This window comes from Styela clava, chromosome 13 (assembly GCF_964204865.1).
Source record: "Styela clava chromosome 13, kaStyClav1.hap1.2, whole genome shotgun sequence".
In the NCBI taxonomy this organism is placed as follows: domain Eukaryota; kingdom Metazoa; phylum Chordata; class Ascidiacea; order Stolidobranchia; family Styelidae; genus Styela; species Styela clava.
In genome coordinates this window covers 6,804,077-6,827,555 of record NC_135262.1, presented here as the reverse complement: position 1 = coordinate 6,827,555, position 23,479 = coordinate 6,804,077, and the positions used below count along the sequence as shown (strand labels likewise).

Genomic DNA, 23,479 nt, shown 5'->3' with positions numbered 1-23,479 from the left:
GGGAATTTCCCTACTTTCCGCAGGGTGGATTTTTTTAAAATTTCAATATGTATTTTATATTTGTCCACCAAATACACTGTATTAATGAATTGGATGAGAAAATATTCTTTCTTGAATAAATTATTTTTTAACTGAGTTGGATAGACGATTTCTCAAATATTTTCATCAAATTGGGGGGAATTTCCCTACTTTCCGCACGGTGGATTTTTTTCAATTTTATATTCGTCCACCAAATACACTGTATTAATGAATTGGATGAGAAAATATTCTTTCTTGCATAAATCATTTTTTAACTGAGTTGGATAGACCATTTCCTAAATATTTCCATTAAATTGGGGGGAATTTCCCTACTTTCCGCACGGTGGATTTTTTCAAATTTTAATATGTATTTTATATCTGTCCACCAAATACATTGTATCAATGAATTGCATGAGAAAATATTCTTTCTTGCATAAATTATGCTTTAACTGAGTTGGATAGACGATTTCCTAAATATTTTCATTAAATTGAGGGGAATTTCCCTACTTTCCGCACGGTGGATTTTTTTTAAATTTTGATATCTATTTTATATTTGTCCACCAAACACACTGCATTAATGAATTGGATGAGAAAAAATTCCTTCTCACCTAAATTACGCTTTAACTGAGTCAAATTGACAATTTTTTATATTTTTTTCTTCAATTGAGGGGAATTTTCCTACTTTCCGCACGGTGGATTTTTTTCAAATTTTAATATGTATTTTATATTTGTCCACCAAATACACCGTATGGATGAATTGGATGAGAAAATATTCTTTCTTGGATAAATTACGCTTTAACTGAGTTAAATAGACGATTTCTCAAATATTTTCATCAAATTGGGGGGAATTTCCCTACTTTCCGCACGGTGTTTTTTTTTTCAAATTTTAATATGTATTTTATATCTGTCCACCAAATACATTGTATTATTGAATTGGATGAGAAAATATTCTTTCTTGCATAAATTATGCTTTAACTGAGTTGGATAGACGATTTCTTAAATATTTTCATTGAATTGAGAGGAATTTCCCTACTTTCCGCACGGTGGATTTTTTTTAAATTTTGATATTTGTCCACCAAACACATTGCATTAATGAATTGGATGAGAAAAAATTATTTCTTGCATATATTACGTTGCAACTCAGTTAAATTTTAGATTTTGTCGATAAATGAGTTTCTGAGCAATAATTCATTTTATCGAGGAAAAAATGTGTTGTTTCAATCATTTTTGTTTTTTATTATGTTTCAGGTCTGTCGTCAGTTTCTAAAAGGGAGAATCGCCTAATTTTTTGCATCCATGTAGCCGCAATTAAGTGAATTCGCGACAACTGTCGTGGAACATGGCGGGTTCAAATTTGGAAAAATTGGTAACTGTCCGCTGGAAGTGGCCGCTAGCTTTACCTAGGTGATTTGTGGCAAGTCAGCAATCTGGCAATATAGAAACTCTATAAAATATGATGGTATTTATGGGATGCAATGCAATTTGAGAGCACTTTTTAAATGTAAGGTATTGGGGTGCATGGGTTTGATGGACAGTGGATGCAGAAATGGTATTTTGCAAGGTCAACACATTGATGAGGTTTTAAATAAATCCATCATGCTATAATATCAAGTTTCCAATGCAACCACTGCAGCACTGGCCATCTCATGACAATATGTAACAGATTACCGTATTTACTAATTTGTGTAAAATGTCTAGTTTTTCAAGAAGATTACATAGATGGAAAATGTAGAAATCACCTATGGCATGAAAGGTGTTTTTCTGATTATTTATCTAATTCTTCAAAAATTTCGTTTTTTTAAAAAAAAATGCTAATGATGGGTTAATGATTATTTATATTATATATTATAACTGATGATAATGGGAAAATTATGTTTCAACTTCATGCACAAATGGACATACTTCATGGAGATACTGACATATGGAATTAAATGGTAAATGTATCTGGTCTTTATTATTCAATATTTGTCTTATCTTTTCATTGTATACCTTTTCATTGTATGAAATCACCTAAATTACATTACAAAAATAAAATAAAATTTGGACCTCTTGCAATAATATTGAAATATATATTTGGAATAATTTGAAATATATATTACCAAAACTATCATATGTATAAATCCGATTTGGCAATGGATTTAAATTTGGCAAAAAAAAAAAAAAAAAAATTGCAGAATTGGAAGGAAGAGGGTTTGCCTCACTGCTACAGTGTAATAAGAACAACACAAGGTAGGAAGTTTCTTTTATTTGTAACAAAACTGAAATAAATTATTTGGGCACCGATATACCTAAAATATCATATTATAAATCCGAATTGGCAATGAATTGATTTGGCAAAAAAAATAAGGCAGGAAGGAAGCCGAACGTTGATAAAATGCTGAATTCAGGAATTAGTACGGTACCGTGAATGATGACCAATATCTCTTAGTTCTGTCAGCACATCTATGACAGTGTGATAACCGTTCCCTTGGTGGGTTTGCATGTGGTTACCGTCGGGGGGATTCCTCCACCCTCAAGTTCATGCAAAAGAAACAAATAGGGTGGTGTAGCCAGACTGCCGACGATTTCATTCAAATAGCTATAAAACAAAAACCAAAGTATGACACTCTGAAGACGTATTTGTGACCGAACGACCAGTGTGCGACCACGGATTTTAAGCCTTGAACATCGTTTCTGCTGCGTCGAGACTAGGGCATACGCAGCCATGCATGAAAAAATGGGCTTCTAATTGCATTTCTGACCGTCATACATTTTAAGAACACGGTTATTTCGAACAAAACTCTTCTATTTTTAAACAAAGCACCGCATCACAGCAATCAAACAGACCAAAACACGGTGGTTGCAAATTGATCGACAAAGATATTATCGACGTATTGGAAATGTGCACCCCCCTTTTCCCACTCCTTTAATTGTAGAAACGCGAAACTTTAAAGATGGTTAAAAAAACACAACTCTACCCACCTGCCAAGTTTCATCTTTTCATCTCTTATATTTGTATGGATTTTCAAGCTTTTTTAAAAATGGGTAGTTGGCGACATGGAAAAATGGTCCGTTTTTTTTCTTCGGGTCGGGTTTCCGGTCGTAACTTTTTTGTTTATGATGGTCGCTAATAGGTCTAGCCGCAAAGTGGGAAAGTCACCCTATCTGGCTCACTAATCCCATACTTGACATGACCATGTTTGATTGATATACAGTGTCGACCAATTATCGCTCGTCAGCGCGGCGTCCATTATGCACATTTGGACTTTCTGAATTATGAAATTAAACGAAGTCCACGATAATGATGAAGATCGTGTTAGCCAATAACGCTGTTAGCCACAAATAATATTGTCTCTAATATTATTGGAAATTTTTGTTCGCAATCGTAGTCGGTGGAACGATTGTTTTTCTCGAAATTAATTTAATTTATTTTTATCGTCTTCAAGCATTTCCCATTTATAGTAATTCAGATGCAATTAGAATTTTTTTGTCGTGTTACTGTATGCTGCTAGCATAAATATAAAATTTTGTACTTAAATTTTGAAGATGAAAAATCGGTAATAAGGCCGGCCCTAATTCAATATAACAAGAAGTGAAATACCACAGTCACATATACTGGTGTGCGACTGGGGAAAGCAGTGCTGTTACTGTGTTTATGACATAACAGTACAACTGTTCCCTGCTTATTTTCTCATATGAATTCCATCAAATTGCCTCAGTCCTGATACAAGTACTGCATGTGTAAAGCTACACAATAATAACTCAGTATTGTAAGACTTGTGACAGCAGTCAGCAAGTTTTTCATCAATGCATTTATTGGTGATATCTATGACCTACATATTTTTTTATCATGATTGAAATAAGTGTGGCTTATTTACTAAAAAATCTTGTCATCCTTGCTATATAGCATATTCCATTTGTAGGTTTTTCTCTATATTTGAGCTTTTTTGTGACTTTGAGCAAACATATGCATGCAATAAAAAAAAAAAAGCTCAATGTATCCAAAAGTGGCAACCCTATTTATGGATTTATGATAATTTACCCTATTATTAAGCAGTTATAATAAGTAATTAGGTATAGTTATAATATTCAATATTTCTTATTCGAGAATATAATAGTAATTCAGAATTAAATCAGGATAGTAATTTATTCGTTTTTACAGGCTAGAGAGGTTGAATATTGTATGAATATTACCGAAATATTTATATTGCAGAATTAAAGGCGGCCTATAAAACGGGCAATACTACCAGCTATGTTATACTGTGTTTCCCCGAAAATAATACCTAGCCTGATTGAAAAATGATTTGACTATACACCTGTAAGCCCTCTCCTCAAAATAAAACCTAGTCGATGGTGCGAAATTTTTTAATTTGAAAATTTATGAATCTAGTGCTTGCAAGACATTCCAGAGGATGATGATGATATGGTCAGTTTTGAATAATCTATGTTTAGCAGGTTTTTTTCAATAAAAACATGTTATTTTTAAGTAAATGGATATCGGGTTTTGTATATTTGAAAATCTCGTAATTTGTAATTTTGTTTTTCATAAATGAAAATAAAAACATCTCCAAAAATAAGCCCTAGAGCCCCAAAAGAAAATTGAAATAAGACCCAGTCTTATTTTCAGGGAAACACGGTAGTATGGTCGTTATCAGGAATGGCCTAAGTTAAATAATCTACTTTTCTAAATAAATACATTTTTTATGGAATATCAAATGTACCGTAATCTAAATCTAATCATGTTCAAAAGAGCATCTTCATACAAACTATTAAGATTAAATAGAAATTAAATCTCATAATTCATTGGGATAACTAACCATGTTCTTATTTCAAAAGAAGTTTTAGGAAGTTGAATAAATTCATTTTCAGTCTGACAGTTGGATGTCAATTGCTTGAAATGACAAAATTTCAAATGAAAATATTCCAAATTCTTATCAAATCAAATATAACCAAGTTCAAATATATTCGAATATTTAAGTAATTTTAGACACTTCTTATTTGTCACAGTTGCTATAATTCTTTCGTAAAATTTCTTATCCATATTCTTAGTGGTGTTAATAAATCATAAAAACGTGAATTTACTGAGTACACTCGATGCACATATTTGTGGCTGTTTTAAAACTAGGTATTTGGATTTTTGAATCCGTATAATTTCAGTTTTATCATGCCTTTAAAATCAATAAAAATTATTATTGTTATCAAATAAGAAGATAAGAAAAGCTATGTTATACATCATTCAAATATTTCCTGATCTCTGTAAACGTATTCTACAGGCAAGACTTTTCAACTAGTGTGAACAAAGATCATGTTTGAAATCTTGTGATGTTATTTATTAAAAGCATATAGAGGGAAAATAAAATAGAAAAAGGTTACGTAACTTGTTTTTGTGTCATATTTTTGTAGCCCATTAGTACTATCCAACAAATTCTCATCGTTAAGAAAGATCCAAATTGGGCTTATAAATTATTATTATGTAAATTTTTTTGTGGCACAATAAGGTGATGCAGCATCAAATAAGGGTAGTAGTCTTTTAGCGGCGCTCCTGAAGTATGCGTACCAGATGGCGGACACTGGAACATAGTATGTGTACCAGGTTAGGCCATAATTTTATTGCAATTTTCCTTATTTTAGTTCTATTACGAGTTCAGGGTCTAGCCAAGTGACACTCGAAGCATTTTCACCTGAAATTATCTATTGGAGTGAGTGAATTAAGTTTTGCTTGGAAACAATCCAATAGGTAAAATTATTTTAGTTGAAAATATACATATTGTGTAGGTAAATTATTTTCATATATAGGGGTATGTGTAATTTATATGATATAAATTACGCTTAAGAAGTAAATGCCTTGATTTTGACAAAGCATAAACATTCAGTACGTTATCGATAAAAATAGCCTCAGGTTATTGCAAGCGTTTTGATGGAAATGTTAATATTGGTGGTTTGGTTTATTTTTTCTTGTTTATACAGAATTTATTATTGTAGGACATTAATCGGATATATTCGGTGGTCTCGTGTTTTTAATCAGGTTTTCAGTGTTATTATGTAATACCCGATGGCAAATTTTATTTTGATTTTTTTAAATTTATGGATATTTACTCAAAGCAAGGTTAATTGTGGACTCACTCAGAGTCAGAATTAAAGGAGATTGATCTCTAAGACTTGAGATGAATGGGAAAAAGTGAATTTGTCGTTTTGGGTTCAGATTGTCAACTTCCATTATTATAGTCAAGAGAAAATAAATAATATATAAATCAAGCAAAGAATGTTCGATAGTCGATACAAATTGTTTATGCGAGGACAGTTTTGCAAAATAATTGCTTCTCTTTCTCTGACCAATCATTTTCAGTGCTTAAAATTGTTGCGTTCTGGCGATGATTGGCAGTCTGGAAGACTGTATCGGTACTGTGAAATATTGTATACCTGTACTACTTCATTTTGGCCTTTGTGTCCATTGTGCATTGCTCTCTTGTTGTTTATCATACAGTATATTTCAGAGAATTAAAATCTATAAAATTTTATTTGTCAGATACCAAAATACCAGTATAATTAGAGAAGACTATATATCTTATCTGACTGGCCATTTGGCTGAAGAAACTGCGAAATGGAATTGGCAAGATCTACTGATCCTTTCATACCAGATTTAGAATACCTACTCAATTCTGTTCAGTATATGAATCCTGTGAAGAAATCTTGCAGTGAGTACCTTTTTCTTTGTCATTATCAGGGCAGGGAAGCTTGTGACAGAGCCGTGAAGCCCTGACATTTTGAAAGAGCTAAAGCAGGGGTGTATTTTTTTGCGGTGGGCCTTATAATCGACTTCATCCATCTAGCTGGGCTACATAAAATATTTAGTTTCTCCATGTACACATTGAATTAAAAAATTCTTACAATGGGCATCGTTTATCCATTATTATAATTTCCTTATTTTAGTTCTATTACGAGTTCGGGGACTATCTGTGTTAGCCAAGTGAATATACCTACCCCCTGCGCATAGGCTTCAGTCGCTTTATGCAACTTGATGTAAAGTAGGAAAACAAAATTAGTTACCTCCATATTGGTACACACACTTCTAGAGCGCCTTATTAATTATAATGTTTTTATATCTACAAATTCCAATCGATTACATTGTTCTAATATGGTATCATTTGGGATTCATGTTTCTAAAACTTATAAATAATACAGACCGGCTGCCTTGACCAATAGGTTAATAGGTCATCCATGTAGAGAACACGTAACTTGAGTCAACAAAAATCGATCTGTAGTCATAGGTCGCATCACACGTGTTGAGTTCATGCCACAAAAGCTTTTGTGATGATGAATGATTGTAAATTTATTTATATACATGAATGCTATTGATTATAATCTTTTCAAAAATACATTTCGTCACTTTTTAACCTTCTTGTGAGGATAACTTTTTTTGCTCATGTTTTCCCATTTTAGTGAATGATGTCGAAAATGAATCGAAGATTTGAATTCATTTGAAATCCATTATATTCGATATAGTAAATTCTTCTTATGGAGGAACATTTTTATGAAAAATTAAGGATTTTGATTCGTGAGACAATGTACGATATCTCAACTGATAACAAACAACACTGAGAAAACAATGACCTTTATATTTAAGTCGTTTTAGATATGATCAACATGAAGATATAGTAATTTATCTGGATTACCACATGAACCTTTTCGGAAATTTTTTCTCAAAGTTCTTTCTATATTGTAAATTCCGTTCAACATGAATATATATTCAATAAGAAAATATAATTCTTCATCTTGATTTCATAACGCATCAGAGCATCGTCATTTGCACAACATAACCCGGTATTGATTTGAAGTACCGGTACTTCAGTTAGACCTATTTGATCGATACTCTTTGTGCTAACTATATCGAAGCAGTTGTAATCCTCCATTTTTAAAGATTAAAGGTTAAAAATCAATTTGAAATCTCAAAGGTATTCGCCTGAAGGTATACAGTATGCGCCTAATGAAAAAAAATATGAATAAGAATTTATATGCCCATAGTCTCAACTATCTACTAACTCATCTAAATATAACTATAGATTTGAATATTATTTCTAAATTTGAAACAATAATTTCCTATTATGTTTCTAGTTACATTTTTGTTGGATTCAATTTTCATTATCAATGTAGGTTATCTATCAAAATAGGAACAAAATTTGGAATAAATAATATTAAAAAATAAGGAGTACAATTTATTATAATTTTGATCCGATATCGAGTTTCAAAAACGTCATCAAAATAAAAAATTGCACACTATGTGACGTCTCCTCTTAAATGTTAGTGGTCAGGCGAAGTCTCTGGTTTCAGTAATCTACTGTAATAGATTACATATCCGTACAACTTCATTTTGGCCATGGTTGTCCATATCTTTGATCATCGCTCTTTTGTTACATTGTATTGTTATTGCTCCACTGATTTTATATCTACTGTAGTTCGTCCTTGCTGCACAACATAAAGTACTCTCATAGTATGTGTACCAGGTTAGGGTTAGGCCATAATTTTATTTCGATTTTCCTTATTTTTGTTCTATTAGGAGTTCGGGGACTGTCTGTCAGTCAATTGAATACACCCCCTGTCCATAGGATTCCGTCCCTTTACACAATTTGATGTGAAGTAATCGAACAAAATTAGTTACCTCCATATTAGTACACATACTTCTGTAGCGCCCAACATAAATAATCATGTAATAAATTATGCATTGGATGATATTAGTCAATTCAACATTATTAACCATTTGTAATAAGAAAATGAGAATGATGATACAGGTTTCAATAAAAAGCTAACATGATAAAATTGTCTCAGCAGACTCACTCGGATGTTGAAATCACATTTTTTTGCCCAATTAGTATCATAAATTTTGTTTCATAAGCAGGGCTAAAAATATGGAGCGGACGTCATTGTTTTTGATTTGTAATAGGAGTGCTATTGTGCTTCCTGTAATTTAATATTCTACATTCAGGAAACGAGTGAAGCATGTTGTTTAATATAATATTAAGCTCTTTCATGATAGGAATGAAATTAACTGATAAATACTTTTATCTCAGATTAATAGGGTATTTTGATGTGAATTTCATTGTACATATTCTTTGTATAGCCCTATAATTCTTTGTGTTTTTCAAAACATAATTCGATATTTCTAGCCTTCGTTCATTTGAAATCATTTAAAGATCTCGCCACAATAATTATATCAAACCAAGATAACCATCAATACTCTCATTGCAATGCCCTGAGGCTACCCTTCTTCCAATCGATACGTTAGTTAATGTGTTGGCAAACTAATAACAACTATGCCAAAAAAATTTGTCATTGCGTTAGTTGCATTAAATCTCAAATCGAAGCTTTTTATTAACGGAAGTAGTTCAACTAATAAATTAACAAAAGATTTGTAATTTGTACTCATAAGTGACTCATAAACATTTTGAATATTGGCCTACGAGAAACTAACATGGTAAGCTCGGCTTCAGGTTTCAACTCCCAAGCCCTGATTACTACGCATTATCTGTATCATATATCCCGGATAGTCCATTGTTAAAGGTTTCAAAAATTCACATAAAACACTGCAAAAATAGTTACCGTAAGTGATTTTAGAGTCTTGCTGCACACTTATACAGAAATATAATATTCGTTAGTGAGCATTAAGACGTTCAATTCAAATGACTTTGAATTGTTATCTTCACTCTTGCTGTAGCGTCTTTGTATCATATGCATACGGATCCACCAGTGTTAAAGCATATATGAAGGATAAGTAGTTGGTCCTGCAAAAAAACAAATCGATAAAATAGTTAACGATTTGAAAATTATTCAATTCCAAACCTTGAAAATTTGATTTTTTGAATTTAAAAAATTTAGAAATTCCATTAACCCTTTCCATGCGATTTTTATTTTTTATTAAATAATCGTATTTTGTAAGGCCGATTTTATGCATTTGTACCCCCACAACTAATAGATCGAACAAAAATAGAAATATTCGCTAAATCCTTTACTGTTAGCGCTTCGTGGTTGGCAAACAATAGCATAATGTTGCTGTAGCAATTTCGTGATCTAACTCAAAATACTTTGGTAGATGGAAGGGATAATATGTCTTCTATTACCACCCAAAAAACACCGAAATTTGCATAAATTTCAAAATCACTCCCTCGTTCCGCCGCAAATAAAATTCCCGTCATAAACGAAAGCGAGATCTACCGTCGCTTATGTTAATCTCGAAGAAGACTTCTTATCAATAAACTAAAACCCGGAAAAACTAGATCAACAGTTTGCGACCATTTGCTGAATAAAACTATGGGTAACTTGAAGTACCCGCCGCGATCTAGCGAGTTTTGTCGTTGGTACATATACGTGCCCATCGCACGGAAAGGGTTAACATCATAATTTTTTTTTGTTAGAATTTGCAATATAATACTTGGAATTTTTTTTTTTATCAAATCTTCATTAGTCATCAAAATTATCAGTTGCAAATACCGTAATTGAAACATTTGTATTGCAATTTCATGAACGAGATTTGGAAGTATGAAAACATGTTAAAAGCTTTCACCACTATTGTACTTATCGAAAATAACATCTCTGTATCTAATGCAAAAGGTGTAATGTTTTCACAAATTTATTTGAAATACTGTAAACATATTACCAAAACAAACCAAATTTCCATATATCATGTTGCCACTTGAAAAGGTGTTGTGCCTCAAAATAAAACACATTTTCTATATAAATATTGATTTTCTTTATAGGGAACGGAAACGATTGATTATTTTTAGTAATACCGTATATATTATACTCTCAGACAGAAATGAAATTTTTTTCCATTTATTGTCTACACTTGATTGAATCAATCAGGTAATTAAATCATTACTAGGATAATTACCTGTCAAAACTAGTGACTAATACTTAACATCATTAGGTCTCTGGAAAAGAATTGGTTAATTATTTTTATTATTAATTTATTAATTAATTAATGTTGGTTATTTCTGTAAAATAAAATAAAATAAAATCTGGTAAAAAGGAATTTTTTGAAATTTTTTTCAAATGGGTAAATTATTTTATTATTAATTATTTAATGTTGGTTATTTATTTAAAAGAAAAAGAAAACAAGTTGGATGAGGAAATTCCAAATTTCAGTGAAGCATATCTCGGACCACAAATATGGAACAATACTATGGGAGACGATGAAATGAAACTGGGACAAATAGATTTGGAAGAACTCATGAATGAGAACAACTTAAATAAAGAGGTTGAAATGAATTTTATTTTAATAATCTATATAATCGCTTTGTTACGCTAATCAATTATTTCTAAATAATTAGATTTTGATTTTTGCAGCTGTTTAGTCAAAGTCCAAATTCTGAAATCCCCAGCAATCTGAATTGCGTACTTTCAATGGTGATTGGTGATAATAAGTCAAAATTCCCTACAAAAACTCGAAGGATAAATTTTTAACCGTTTTTATAGACTGTTTGTGTATGCCAAAATTTTTTCCTATTAGTATTTAATTTTCTCAAAGTTCGGAGCTAAAAAATTTTTCCCACTGAGATTCGTCCGGTTAACAGTCATGTATGGGATTAGTTAGCCAATTATTTGTTTCAGATTCATGGATTTGCTGATGTAGGAGGCCGTAACTGGCCAGCGTTACATGAACCACCCTGCGGCGGCAAATAGTCTAGCAACCCTCTTTCACATAGTCATCCCCACAGGTTTTAAACCTGCGAACCCACACAAAAAATTCTAATGGTGTATTTCTAATGCTTGGCATGATGCATCACAACACCATCCTGTACGACTTTGCATACAACACCCACCCAGTCCCATGTTTATGATACAAATAATTTAAATTTTTACAGTTGGACATTTCCTTGCTCTCGTCTCCACAAGAATCTGGATCCAAAAATGATATTCCGGATCAAAATCTTGGTTCGAATAAAGGTATGTTTTGAATTAAAAAAAAAAAATCATATTGGTGGTGTGAACTTAATTTTTGCAGTAAATTAATTCTATATCTTGCATGATACCATAATTGGTATGGTTTCATGGTACTGTTGTTGAGAAACGTAACTAACGGAGCAATCTATTTCATATTTTCAGTGCTTTATGATAGAACAACTTGCTAGGAGCCGTTAGCTTTTATATTTTATTAAATTTTCCTTCGGGACCCGATATTTCACAAAAGTTTTGTTTTATTTAAAGGTGAACCCTTTTAATTCAATATTGGTTGGCCGCCAATCTTTTCATTAACATTGGTGCTCAGTTACCGCTGTGTCACATTGTGTCCATTTATTTGGGCATTGCTCTCTTACTTAGGTAAATTTGTGTCTCGAATTGCAGCAAAAGGGGTTTTATATCACCATTATTAAGAAATCATTTATAGACCATGATATTATATAAATTTATTCTAAAAAAGTGTTCATTTTTTTATATTTTTTAAAATGGTACCCTTGTAGGGCCAGGCCATAATTTTATTCCTATTTTCCTTATTTTAGTTCTATTACAAGTTCGGGGACAGTCTGTGTTAGTTAACCAAGTGAATATCCCCCTGTCCATAGGTTTCAGGCCCTTTACACAACTTGATGTAAGGTAGGCGAACAAAACTAGTTACCTCCATATTGGCACACACACTTCTGGAGCGCCCAATAATCACCTTATAAAATATAACAGCTGCATCAAGAGCATGTCGATTAGTTGGTGTTATATAAAATGATAATATCTACTACAATTATTAATGTTATATATTGAAAATATCTTTAAGAAAAAGCTTTTGAGATATTGAAATTAATTTACTAATTTCAGAAATAGATAAAATTAATCGAATCCAATCTTGAGTTTAAAATACTCTCCACATGACAAAAATTTGAAAAGAACGTCATGTAGTGATGTCTTAGACTTAGTGTTATAATATTCCCATATAATTAATTTTTTATTTTAGGAATAAGTGAGTCTCTTGCTATGGCTGAACGAGCTATCATTTAATTTCTATTAGATATTTCGACCATTCCTGGTATATTTTTAGTAATTGATATTTTCCTTGTGATCATTATTTAAGAAAAAGAAAAGACATTAGAAGACCAAAGCCCCGATTTTCATGCGGCTTATCTCGGACCCCAAATCTGGAACAATGCCCAGTGCATTGATGGTGAAATGAAATTGGGACAATTGGATTTGGAAGAACTTCTTGATGACAGTGATTTGAACAGAGAAGTAAAATGTTTACTATAAACTAGGCACTGGGCAAGATAATCATGTGATTTAAGGAGATATTGAAAATATAAGTTATACACGAGCCCTTTCGCGACCCACCCTTGGGACCCCAGTTTCAAGAGCCCCAGCAAAGAATAACTAACACAACAAATGGACTCGAACCTAAGATCTCCGAATTTATAAAATCTTTGCAATGAATTCAATCGCACGATCCATTTCATGTGGTTATTTATTTGCTAAAACATATTTTGTTTCCAAAAAAAAAAAATTCAAGCATAGTGATGATGATAGGTCAAAGGTCAATCAAGAAATGTTTTGTTTTTCTGTATGAAGGTTATGATTTTCAACTGTGAGGTAAACTGGATGATTTTACAGAATCTTCAAATCGTACTTCGTCTCAGGTAGCAAATAGTGCACAGTGTCAAAAAAAAGTGCTCTAGGTCTAAGCTAGATTAGAGTGGTCCATACCCAGGCCCGCGGGCCACATGTGGCCCGCCACTTCATTATCTGTTGCCCCCGTCGCATTCTGAGCGGAATCAAAAAATCGTATTTCGTTTCTATTATCGCTTATTTCAAAATTTTAGCCTTTTTTTTTTTAAACACAATCTCTCTCTTTATCTCTAATGTCTCGTGTAGGTTGATATTACTTTGCTGAATTTACAACAAGAATCCGGTTTGAAAAATGATCATGTGACTCATATTGGCAAGGAAAGTAAAGGTAAACTTCTGTGTTTTTTTAAAAGTATTTGTTTCACAAAGGAAAATTACTCATTACAAAAAACTTAGTAATAATTAAAAAAATATAATCTCATTTTATTCTTAAGATATTATTCTTAAGAAAATGCTATTCGTACTGAATTTTCTTTATAGCTCTCTGAAATTTGGGCAATATAACCTTGAAATTTAATATCGTTATGCTTTTATCTCAAATAATACCCTACTTGTTAGAAATCTCATCAGGTATATCTGCTCCAGTTCATTGAGTTTCTATTTTTTATCAACATTGACTATTTTCTTGTTATGGATGTAAATAATTTAATATCAATTTGGTCAGCCATATTAAAGAGTGCTTATTTATATTTTGACACAAGCTTGAGTGCTTTAAAAGGTAAATTTTCATATTTGCTTCCTCGTTTTTTTTTCTTCGAAAGATTTTAATATTCGATCTACAGTATTATTGAGCGTCAGCAGGGTTTGTCGTGATTATATCATCAGTAAGTAGGAGTATTGATTTTTCCGTCTCAGTTACATAACTGGTTATATAAAAGATAAACAAAAAAAGGGGTTTGTTATATAACTTGTGTTCCAGGTCATATTTTGATTTCGATTAATATAAATGAATTTAATTTTTAATTTTAATCAATTTTGGGCAAATATTTTTTTCGTTTTTTTTTTTCAATTTCATTCCAGTAAAAAAAAATTTGACTGGTATTATAAATTTATCTTTTTTGTTTTCTTTTAGATATTCCAATTATGTTAGTCAAAATTGAATCTTTCAAATGGAAATGTTTTTAAAATTTACTGAAATTGGGAAGTAGTCGACAATTTGGATGTTGTTTGGAAATTCAATTGTTTAGTATCATTTTAGGCCCGGCGCTTACATATCTCGGCAATAGCCCCCATAGTGCGTAATCAGCAGTTTATTTTTCACCATGCTGAGAATACACAATGTAAAAGTATACAAAAATGTTATTTCAGGGTGAAGGCAGACTAAAGAATATAAATAAATACTGATTATATCGAGCAGCGAAGTAATCGTAATAGGCCAAATCACACCTGCCCAAATATTTGAAATTACTAAGAAACTCTACTACAAGAGAACAATAGAACATGGAATTTCGATTTTAATTTTCTTTTTTTTTAATAATTGATACCGCCTTTTTGTTTAGATGAACAGTATGCCTTGATTGACTCCCGAGACAAGGTTCATTCTCCCTATCTCGCTAATTCTCCCCAGTTCACACAATTCAACAATGTGTCGTACAACCAACAGTCTCCAACCCACACTATCCCCATGTCCCCTGGGTTGGATGTAGCTCTCCCACCTGTCCCACTTTGCGAGTTGGAGCAAAAGTCTACCGACTGTCTCCAGTTTGAGGCTGATGGAATGGATACAATGTCGGTAGGTTGAGGGTTAATGATAATCATTAAAGATGTGTTGCATCTAATGCAGGGCTGTGCAACATGCGGCCCGTAGGCCACAACCTGGCCGCAAAGCCATTTAGTGTGGCCATTTTCAACACTCAAGATTTTTCCCCATCAAAATTCTAATCTGACAGTTTAGAGGCGCTCGCATGGGCAAAAATAATTTTTTTTCTTCTTGTTGCCGCGGACGATTGAGTTATTTGATTCATACCTAAATTTTAAAAACTGACAAATAACACTAAAAACCTTTGAACGAGCGAGCTACTATTTATTCAAAACTGTCTGAAAATCTGCCAGAGGAAAAGTGCTTAGCAACTGCTAAAATTCCAATTGTTACATCATAACTAAATTGCTTCTGTCTACTTCAGGTTTTTGATGACTTTTTCCACTTTGTGAAAATTTGACTCAAAGTTTTTTGTCTTTACATTAACAGAAAGAGGGAGATAGTGATTCGGAGTCTTTTGACCCTTGCAAGAGATCTTTCACTGATGATGAGTTGAAACCGCAACCTATCATAAGAAAAGCAAGGAAGGTCCATGTGCCAGATGATTGCAAGGTAGTTTTTATTAATCTTTTCTATGTGTATTTCACAGATATTATAATGGAACGACGGAACTTATTCCTTCAAAAAAAAAAGTTCCAGCTATTGAACTCAGTTGGCTGTGAGCTCTCGCCTATTCACTGTCCTACCAGACAAAACGCTTAAGGCTATTACTCTAGTTAGTTTAAAAAATTAATGTTGTCTCTATGGGATTATTTTTTTGTGTGTGGAATGACGCCATCAAATCAAAAAATTGCAAAATCTCGTGGCGGTTCCGCAGTTGTGCTCGTTACATTCTGGTGGTCAGTGACGGCTACTACCGTACCGTTAGGGTACTGTGAAAGATTACATATCCATACTAATTCGTTTCGGCATTTGTCACCATATATTTGAGCATTGCTCTCTTCCTTTTTTATAGTTATATACACCTCCAGCCAGCTTATTCAGTATTGTTGCATTTTATTTATCGCAATTTTTTATTCAATTTCAATGAATTGAATAGATAACTTCACTATGATGAGTAAATAAATCATTTTGTTTTGCCCAGAAGCAAAATTGTCTGATGGCATCTGATCATTTGACAATTTTTTTATGAACTTGGTATTTTTTTCTTCCTTGATTTAATCCTATTCTGTATAAAAAAAAGTTTTCTGTTATTGAGCTAATATTCATTATTATTTATTGAATTTTTTCTTTCTATAAAACAAAATTGGGTATTTTGAGATATTGGTAACTGACTTCATATCAAAATTTAGCTATTTTAGCATTGAAATGAAATCTCATGTGAAAAGTTGTCTATATATATCTATATCTTTACTTTTCTATACTATACTTTATCTATACTTTTCAAAAAAATTTTTTCTGAATAGATATGGATAGTAAATTATTAGATTTGATTAGATAAGATAACAAATTTTTATTGATAACTGTCTTCCGACATTTAACGTTATCTTCATTCCCTATCAGTATAGTGATAAAGTACAAAAACATAATGGTAAATGGTTTTAAACGGCATCGGGTTACCAAGCCCTCGAATATCTTTTGCCACATCTTGTGTGTATGCACACATCGCCTTGGGCTATTGCTAATTTGATTATTGACATATGGTATTGCGTTACATATTTCTGGCAAAAATATGTTATTTCAAATATAACATAACAATATCTGGTAATCCCCAGGTTAGGTTTAGGGCATAATTTTATTCCGATTTTTCCTATTCCAGTTTGAGGACTGTCTGTGTTAGCCAAGTGAATATACCCCCTGTCCATAGGCTTCATTCCCTTTACACAACTTGATGTAAAATAGGCGAACAAAATTACTTATCTCCATATTGGTACAGAAACTTCTAGACCGTCATAAAATGTATATGGTATTGATAAATTCTCCTTGCAATTTACAAAATTTTGGGACTTCATGATTCATGAATACCCTGTATTCTAGTGTAGACATATCTTCTTTAAAGATAAAAATCCGGTAAAAAAAATTGAAAGTAAAACAGATACAGTTCAATTATATCTTTGTTTTCATAACATTTTTTCATTAATAATGTGGTATATTCAAAACAGCTAATTTCGAGATGGTCTGTATGGTCATTACTCATTTAATGTATGGGATGGCAATCAATAATTCTTATGTGAGCGTAGATGGAGATTTACGTAAGCCTTTTAATTTGGAACACGCTTCTAGTAATTAATTTTGACATTTCCTTGGGAGGTATATTCATTATATATATTCGTCTTGGCTTCATCGTAGTAAAATAAATGACGTACGCCTATAATGTATAACAGATGAAAGAGTGAAACTCGAAAAAATATATTGAAAAAAAAAACTCGGTCATTCCAAAAATGATAGCTGCTTCCATATCAGCCATGCTTATTCAAAGCAGAAAAAGAAGTGAAATATGTGTTGAATAAAAATTGAATCAAAGAATAATGTTATAGACACATTTGTCATTTACATGATCGTAACACCAACATTTTATTGTGCAGGAAGCGTTTATTAATGGTGTAAAATAAATTTAGCGACTATGAGTTATAATCAAATATGTCAGCATGTTTATTTTCTTCGAGAAAGTCTTGTAAAATAACATTTGTAGACAAATTATCGTTATATATCTACTAAGACTTGGTGATACGCTTTGCATAATGTCCACCAATAGTCATAGTTAGGTACCAATAGTTAGGCCGGTCTTCACCACATGTTTTTAATCTATCGTCGACTAAAATACCGCCTGACACTCTGTCAAGCGTTTGTCGAGCTTGGGCAATAGGAACGGATTCATCAGCGACTTGAATTCCGAAAAATTTGTATTTTAATGGGAGAGTGCAAAATATATGTAACAAAACGCCTCGTTTTGCGTTCTTTGCGATAAAACACAAGTATAATCGAACGAGAGAACGCTCGTCACTGAATAATTAATTAGAAATCCGAAAAACAAAAATTGACTTGCGGCGCCGAAGAGGCAGAAACCGAATTCTGTTATCAGATCCTTTTGGATTCAAATACTTTGGAATTCTGTATTGCCCATCCCTACTCGAAACAATCTATATTCCCCACATTTTCAATTTTCAGATTGTCAATAATTTTTTATTCTTTGTCATTATTCAGGATGAGAAGTATTGGCAGAAGAGGGTGAAGAACAATGTTGCTGCGAAGCGTTCTCGTGAAGCGAGGCGTATCAAAGAAAACCAAATTGCGATGAGGACCAAGTTCTTGGAAAAAGAAAATTCCAATTTGCATGGCGAAGTGAAAGCGCTCAGGTACATCCTCATATGATGTAGTTGGTGCACTACTTGCCATCGCACCTCTGATTACCTGCGCAGATTTGAGGGATAATTATGTCCATGGGGAATGCTGGGATTCTCGTCGTTGTAGGGTGGTATATATGCCGACCCCCCTAAAACGGCGAATTAAAAAAATTCACATATAAGCCGACCCTACAAATCGTAACACGCTGTACACACCTATCACAACAAATGGTTGCGAAAGAGAATTATTAATGAAAATGATAACCAATATTTTTATGTTTTACTTTTAATAATAACAGCAAGAAGTATGTCAAAATCCTGTCATAGCGTAAACACGCAAGCGATCACGAGTATGACAACCAATCACAGAATGATATCACTGTCATAGCGAACAAAGCATGCATGCATCTGAATCTAATAACTGAATATGTATTCCCATACCAGACTTGGACTGCAAATCAGACAAGAAGCCGTGGTCCATTATAAGATCAAGGCGTCTTATCCGACCTCTCCTTCTTGAGTGAGTCACTGGGTTAGGTCTCAGTGGCGGTTAATTGGTCGCAAGTCATTTCACTTCTTCAAGCCAATTCATATGGTAGAATTCATGTGTGATGGGGTAGCCTAGTGCTTAAATCGTTAAGACTTGAATATGATGGCATCGCAGAATAAAATCTTGAGTTCGATTTCCACGTCTACCGCCTCGCCCAGGGTGTAATAAATTATGGCTCGGGTTCCAAATAGCTACTGTTAGAACAGCGACTGTCATGATGGCGACGTAATCAAGTGAGCGACTGTCATAATGGCGACTTCATAACAGCGACGTAATCAAGTGAGCAACTGTCAAAACAGCGACAGTCATAATGGCGTTAGCATTAAAACAGCGATTGTTATGATGGGGTTAGGGTTAGTCCAAATAAAATGTTGTTATGAAGTCCCCTTTGGTTTCAACTTTTCACTACGCAGTGTTTGCCTGTTTGTGCGTGCATACGTGTGTAGAGAGCTCCCTAACACGAGTTAAGTCGCTATCATGTCAGTCGCTCACTTGATTATGTCGCCAATATGACTGTCGCTACCTGGCCTGGATATCATAAATCAGCTAGGCAATGTTATTAAACCGGAAAGATTGCGGTTTCACAGACTAGCGTTGGCTGCTTGCGCAGAGCCTTGGGAGCTCTCCTAGTATGTGCAACTAAATGGCGGACACCTGGACATAGTATGTGTACCAGGTTAGGGTTAGGCCATAATTTTATTCCAATTTTTCTTATTTTAGTTATTACAAGATCAGGGTCTAGCCAAGTGACTCCTGTAGTATTTGTACCTGAAATAATGTCCTAACCCTAACCTGATACACATACTAGGTACGATCCGGTGTCCGCCATCTTGTTGCACATACTACGGGAGTGCAGAGCCTTGCTCATATCCAACGTCGTATAAATTAGCATCGTCAAATAAAATCACCTCGGCGATGTGGCGCATCACGCTAAGCGTTAGGAATACGCTCGGCACTGCACCTCTGATTACCTTGCTTGGGTTTGCAGGTTCGAATCCCATGCGGGGATAGTTCTGTGCGGAGGATTGCTGGACTCCTTGCCGCTGTAGTGTGGTTCACTTACGGCTTCCTCCGTCATCTAGTCCATGCTTTCCTCTCCCCTGGGATAAATAGGTAAAGACTTTGTTTATAATGAAAATTGTTGTTTGATTTCATTCAGGGTTGAACTGCAAAGGCTGATGGACATTGTCGCTAAGTATGAAAAGTAGGATGCCATCGCCAACTCTACCAGATGAACTTTGACGCTGTTTTGTTTAAATGCTCACATCTCTATCATTTTTTCTGCTTGTTTGTTGTAAATAAAATAACATTTATGTAAACCATTAAAAACTACATTGTGGAGCTTAAATGGAATTAGTCTCGGAAGCATGTTTCATCGATGGCTATTTATTGTCATTTTTAGTATTTAAATTGGGGAAAAACAATTATTTGTCAAAAATTTGCATAGAAAATTTAACTTTCCTATTTTAAAGCGTTGTCTTATTATGCTTATTATTAGAAAATTCGTCACATACTGAAAAGATAAATTAAATTGCTTGTTAAGAAATCATATATAACACCATAATGGGCCCCATGTGTGGTATTGGGTATTGGAAAAAAACAAGCATTTTTACCAAATATAACTATGGTGTTATGGGATTTTTAGGTAGTACATTCGCACCTATCTTTGTAGTTGATTATACTGTATCAATATTCTGTATATATTTTGTATTTTTGCAATATTTTGCAAATATACAAGCAATATTTTGATTATTTTGTATATTAATCAATACTGATTAATATTGAAATATCCATTTAATGAGTTTTCAGATTCAGTCGTGTTCGATTGTTTGCTTTCCAAATGAATCCTAAATTTAGGATAGTTTTGCGATATTATTATACAGTTTCTGTATTTGGGCTCGTTAGTATCCAAAATATTAAACAAATTAATATTACTATACACTCCTTAAACTCTAGCTGACAGGGAAACTCATTCCCGAATTCTTTTTTATATAATCCAATTTGATTTTATCATTGGTACGAATCTAATGGAAATACGTAATACCATCGGATGTGGATTAGTCATAACAGGAAGAATTAAAAATTGTTGGTTAAATATTATTTGGCTTTTTTTGATTGCCCAAAATAGAACTAATATTAAGATACATGATACATAGACAGTTAATTTGGATGTATTGTTTAAATCGGTGTTCTTCTGACTTTTTTCATCAGGACCCACTTGGCACGACCAAAAAAGTAAAATAATAAAAAAAATATTTAAAAAAAAATAATTGACAGTAGCAGACAACACTGATGTGCTTGCATATTTTGCGCAAAAAAATCGAATTCTGGGTCTATTTGGGTGATGGTGGGTCTCTGTATTGGTTCCATCTTTCAAATTTGATTGATATTTCATTTCAACATGGGTAGTTAAGTATCCGTGGCCCCCTTTTCAAAGAATCTCAATCCTCCTATCCCGTGCTCTTCCATAAAAATACCTAGATGTGCTTCGAAAGTGACTTAAAATTATCAGAAAGTGTTATGAGTGTATATGCTCTTGCAAAACATGGTATGGCATCTGCCGGTCCTTTTACCTTTCAATGGGATCATATTTATTTGTGCCGTTATTCATCTCCTCTCCCAAAGATAGAAACTAAATTTGCATTCCAGGGCTTACCAGATTTTTTGTTGTTAATATTGTATCTCATCATAATTTTTTGTTTACAATGATCATGTCTTTTGAGAAAAATACTTTCTGAATTGGGTTTATTGTTGTTAAATTTCATAAAATTAATGGTAAAAGTACAGTAAATTATCTCAGCCTAAAAAGGATAGTGCAGGCGGGCATGTGCGGCCAGAGAAAATTTTCAACCAATTCCGGGTTTGAAAAAATTTTTGCTTTGACACCCCAAAAACATGTAAAACTCCATAGCCCAAACAATCAATGCGATTTGAATGGTTTTTTCAATGTTGGAAATTCTTCTCAATTAACACATGATTATTGTATTTCATTGCACTTGTAATTAAGTCATTGCCTCAACAGTAGGCTTTGTAAATATATCAGTGCTTCGTCTGTCAATGGTTGTATTTTGTTGGGAGATCATGTGAATCAGACAGAGACGTATTGAGCATCGCCCCCGGCATGCAAACGTGTATGGGGAGGCTAAAAGTGTTTTTTTTTCAAATGCAATTTTGTGGCTTATGTCTTTTTCAACACCATTTTCCACTATTCTTGAACGATTTACTCAATACCGGACGTTTCATGGCTTGCTATCATTAATCCTTTCTCCAGATGAACCTACAGAGATAGATCTAAATGTTCGCTTATATAGCTTGGATAACTTCAACAGCGAAGTCTGTAGAGAGATTGGTTAAGATATTGGTAACTGCTTTTATCTAGCCTTGTTCGGAGCAAAAGACATGAGTAAGCGTCGTATTGCGGGAATATACAAAAAAATGCTCCCAGGGATGATCCAAGATAACACAATCAACTAAGACATTTTATTTCATAAGAAATGCACCACAGTAAAATCACGAGAATTACATTTTTTTCATATATATGTCCATATCGTCTATGTTTGTGTTTTTGATCAATTCATCACGCGAATCAGAAATAGCGGTATTGCCGATACATTATATTTGGCATCTTGGTGATTAACTAATGATACGGAAATAAACAAGGAAGTTTATTCTCGAGAAAACATACATCGAATGTGGTTTTTATTTTTGAGTACACACAAATATCTGCGGAGTTTGTCCAATTAGGGAATATTTTTTTATCAAAACAGGTATCGTTAGGTTTTTCGCCTATTAAAACTGAATCATGTGCAATCAGTGGCGTGCCTAAAGAGGGGCGAAAGGGGCAGCAGGACCAAGCTGTAGAGTTGGCGTTATTACTTACACATGTTTTTCTTGGTGTATTTCTATTTAATTGAAAGCTAAATTATGTGTTTAGTCTTGTGGGACTAACTGAGATTTCTATCTTACTTGACCTTTAATGGCCCCTCCCCCGAGCATCAACTTCCTTGTTTACTTCGTGACATTGGCCAATCAGCAAGATGCAAAGAGTGACGTAACAATGTTCCCTTTAAGCATGCGCTCAGACACTTTTCTCACTCAAACCGTAAATATATACTACGCTCAGACATATTTTCAAGCGTGGTCGTAAACATTACCTCGTTTCCGCGTTTTTCAACTCTATTCGTTAGTTTTCAATTGTGTTTCGGAAACCTAAATATATATCAGATAATTCAATGATCACTCTTTCTTCCTAGGAGTTTCAATTTAATTGCAGTAATAAAAATTAGTTTAGAA

The 23,479-nt window shown here is 33.3% G+C and overlaps 1 protein-coding gene across 3 annotated transcripts; it reads left to right on the top strand.

Annotated features, from left to right (window-relative positions):
* Window positions 1–2,125: 2,125 nt before the first annotated feature.
* On the top strand, window positions 2,126–22,244 carry LOC120333267 (hepatic leukemia factor-like). Of its 3 annotated transcripts, none has more exons than XM_039400657.2 (10): window positions 2,126–2,247; window positions 6,524–6,692; window positions 11,094–11,245; window positions 11,853–11,934; window positions 13,049–13,203; window positions 13,840–13,921; window positions 15,093–15,325; window positions 15,782–15,904; window positions 18,497–18,648; window positions 20,346–22,244. In XM_039400657.2, the coding sequence occupies exons 2-10, from the start codon at window positions 6,599–6,601 to the stop codon at window positions 20,392–20,394; spliced, it is 1,122 nt and encodes a 373-aa protein (XP_039256591.2). In that variant the 5' UTR covers window positions 2,126–2,247; window positions 6,524–6,598; the 3' UTR covers window positions 20,395–22,244. The 3 variants fall into 3 exon arrangements, with proteins under 3 accessions (XP_039256591.2, XP_039256594.2, XP_039256593.2); XM_039400659.2 differs by lacking the exon at window positions 2,126–2,247 and adding an exon at window positions 5,467–5,590; XM_039400660.2 differs by lacking the exon at window positions 6,524–6,692 and having other exon boundaries at window positions 2,136–2,247.
* Window positions 22,245–23,479: the final 1,235 nt, after the last annotated feature.

Coding starts and splice junctions, on each gene's coding strand:
- LOC120333267 (XM_039400660.2), top strand. CDS start 2,151: ATGGATTTAAATTTGGCAAAAAAAAAAAAAAAAAAATTGCAGAATTGG. Junction 13,922..15,092: donor TATTGGCAAGGAAAGTAAAG/GTAAACTTCTGT, acceptor CTTTTTGTTTAG/ATGAACAGTATGCCTTGATT. Junction 15,905..18,496: donor ATGTGCCAGATGATTGCAAG/GTAGTTTTTATT, acceptor GTCATTATTCAG/GATGAGAAGTATTGGCAGAA.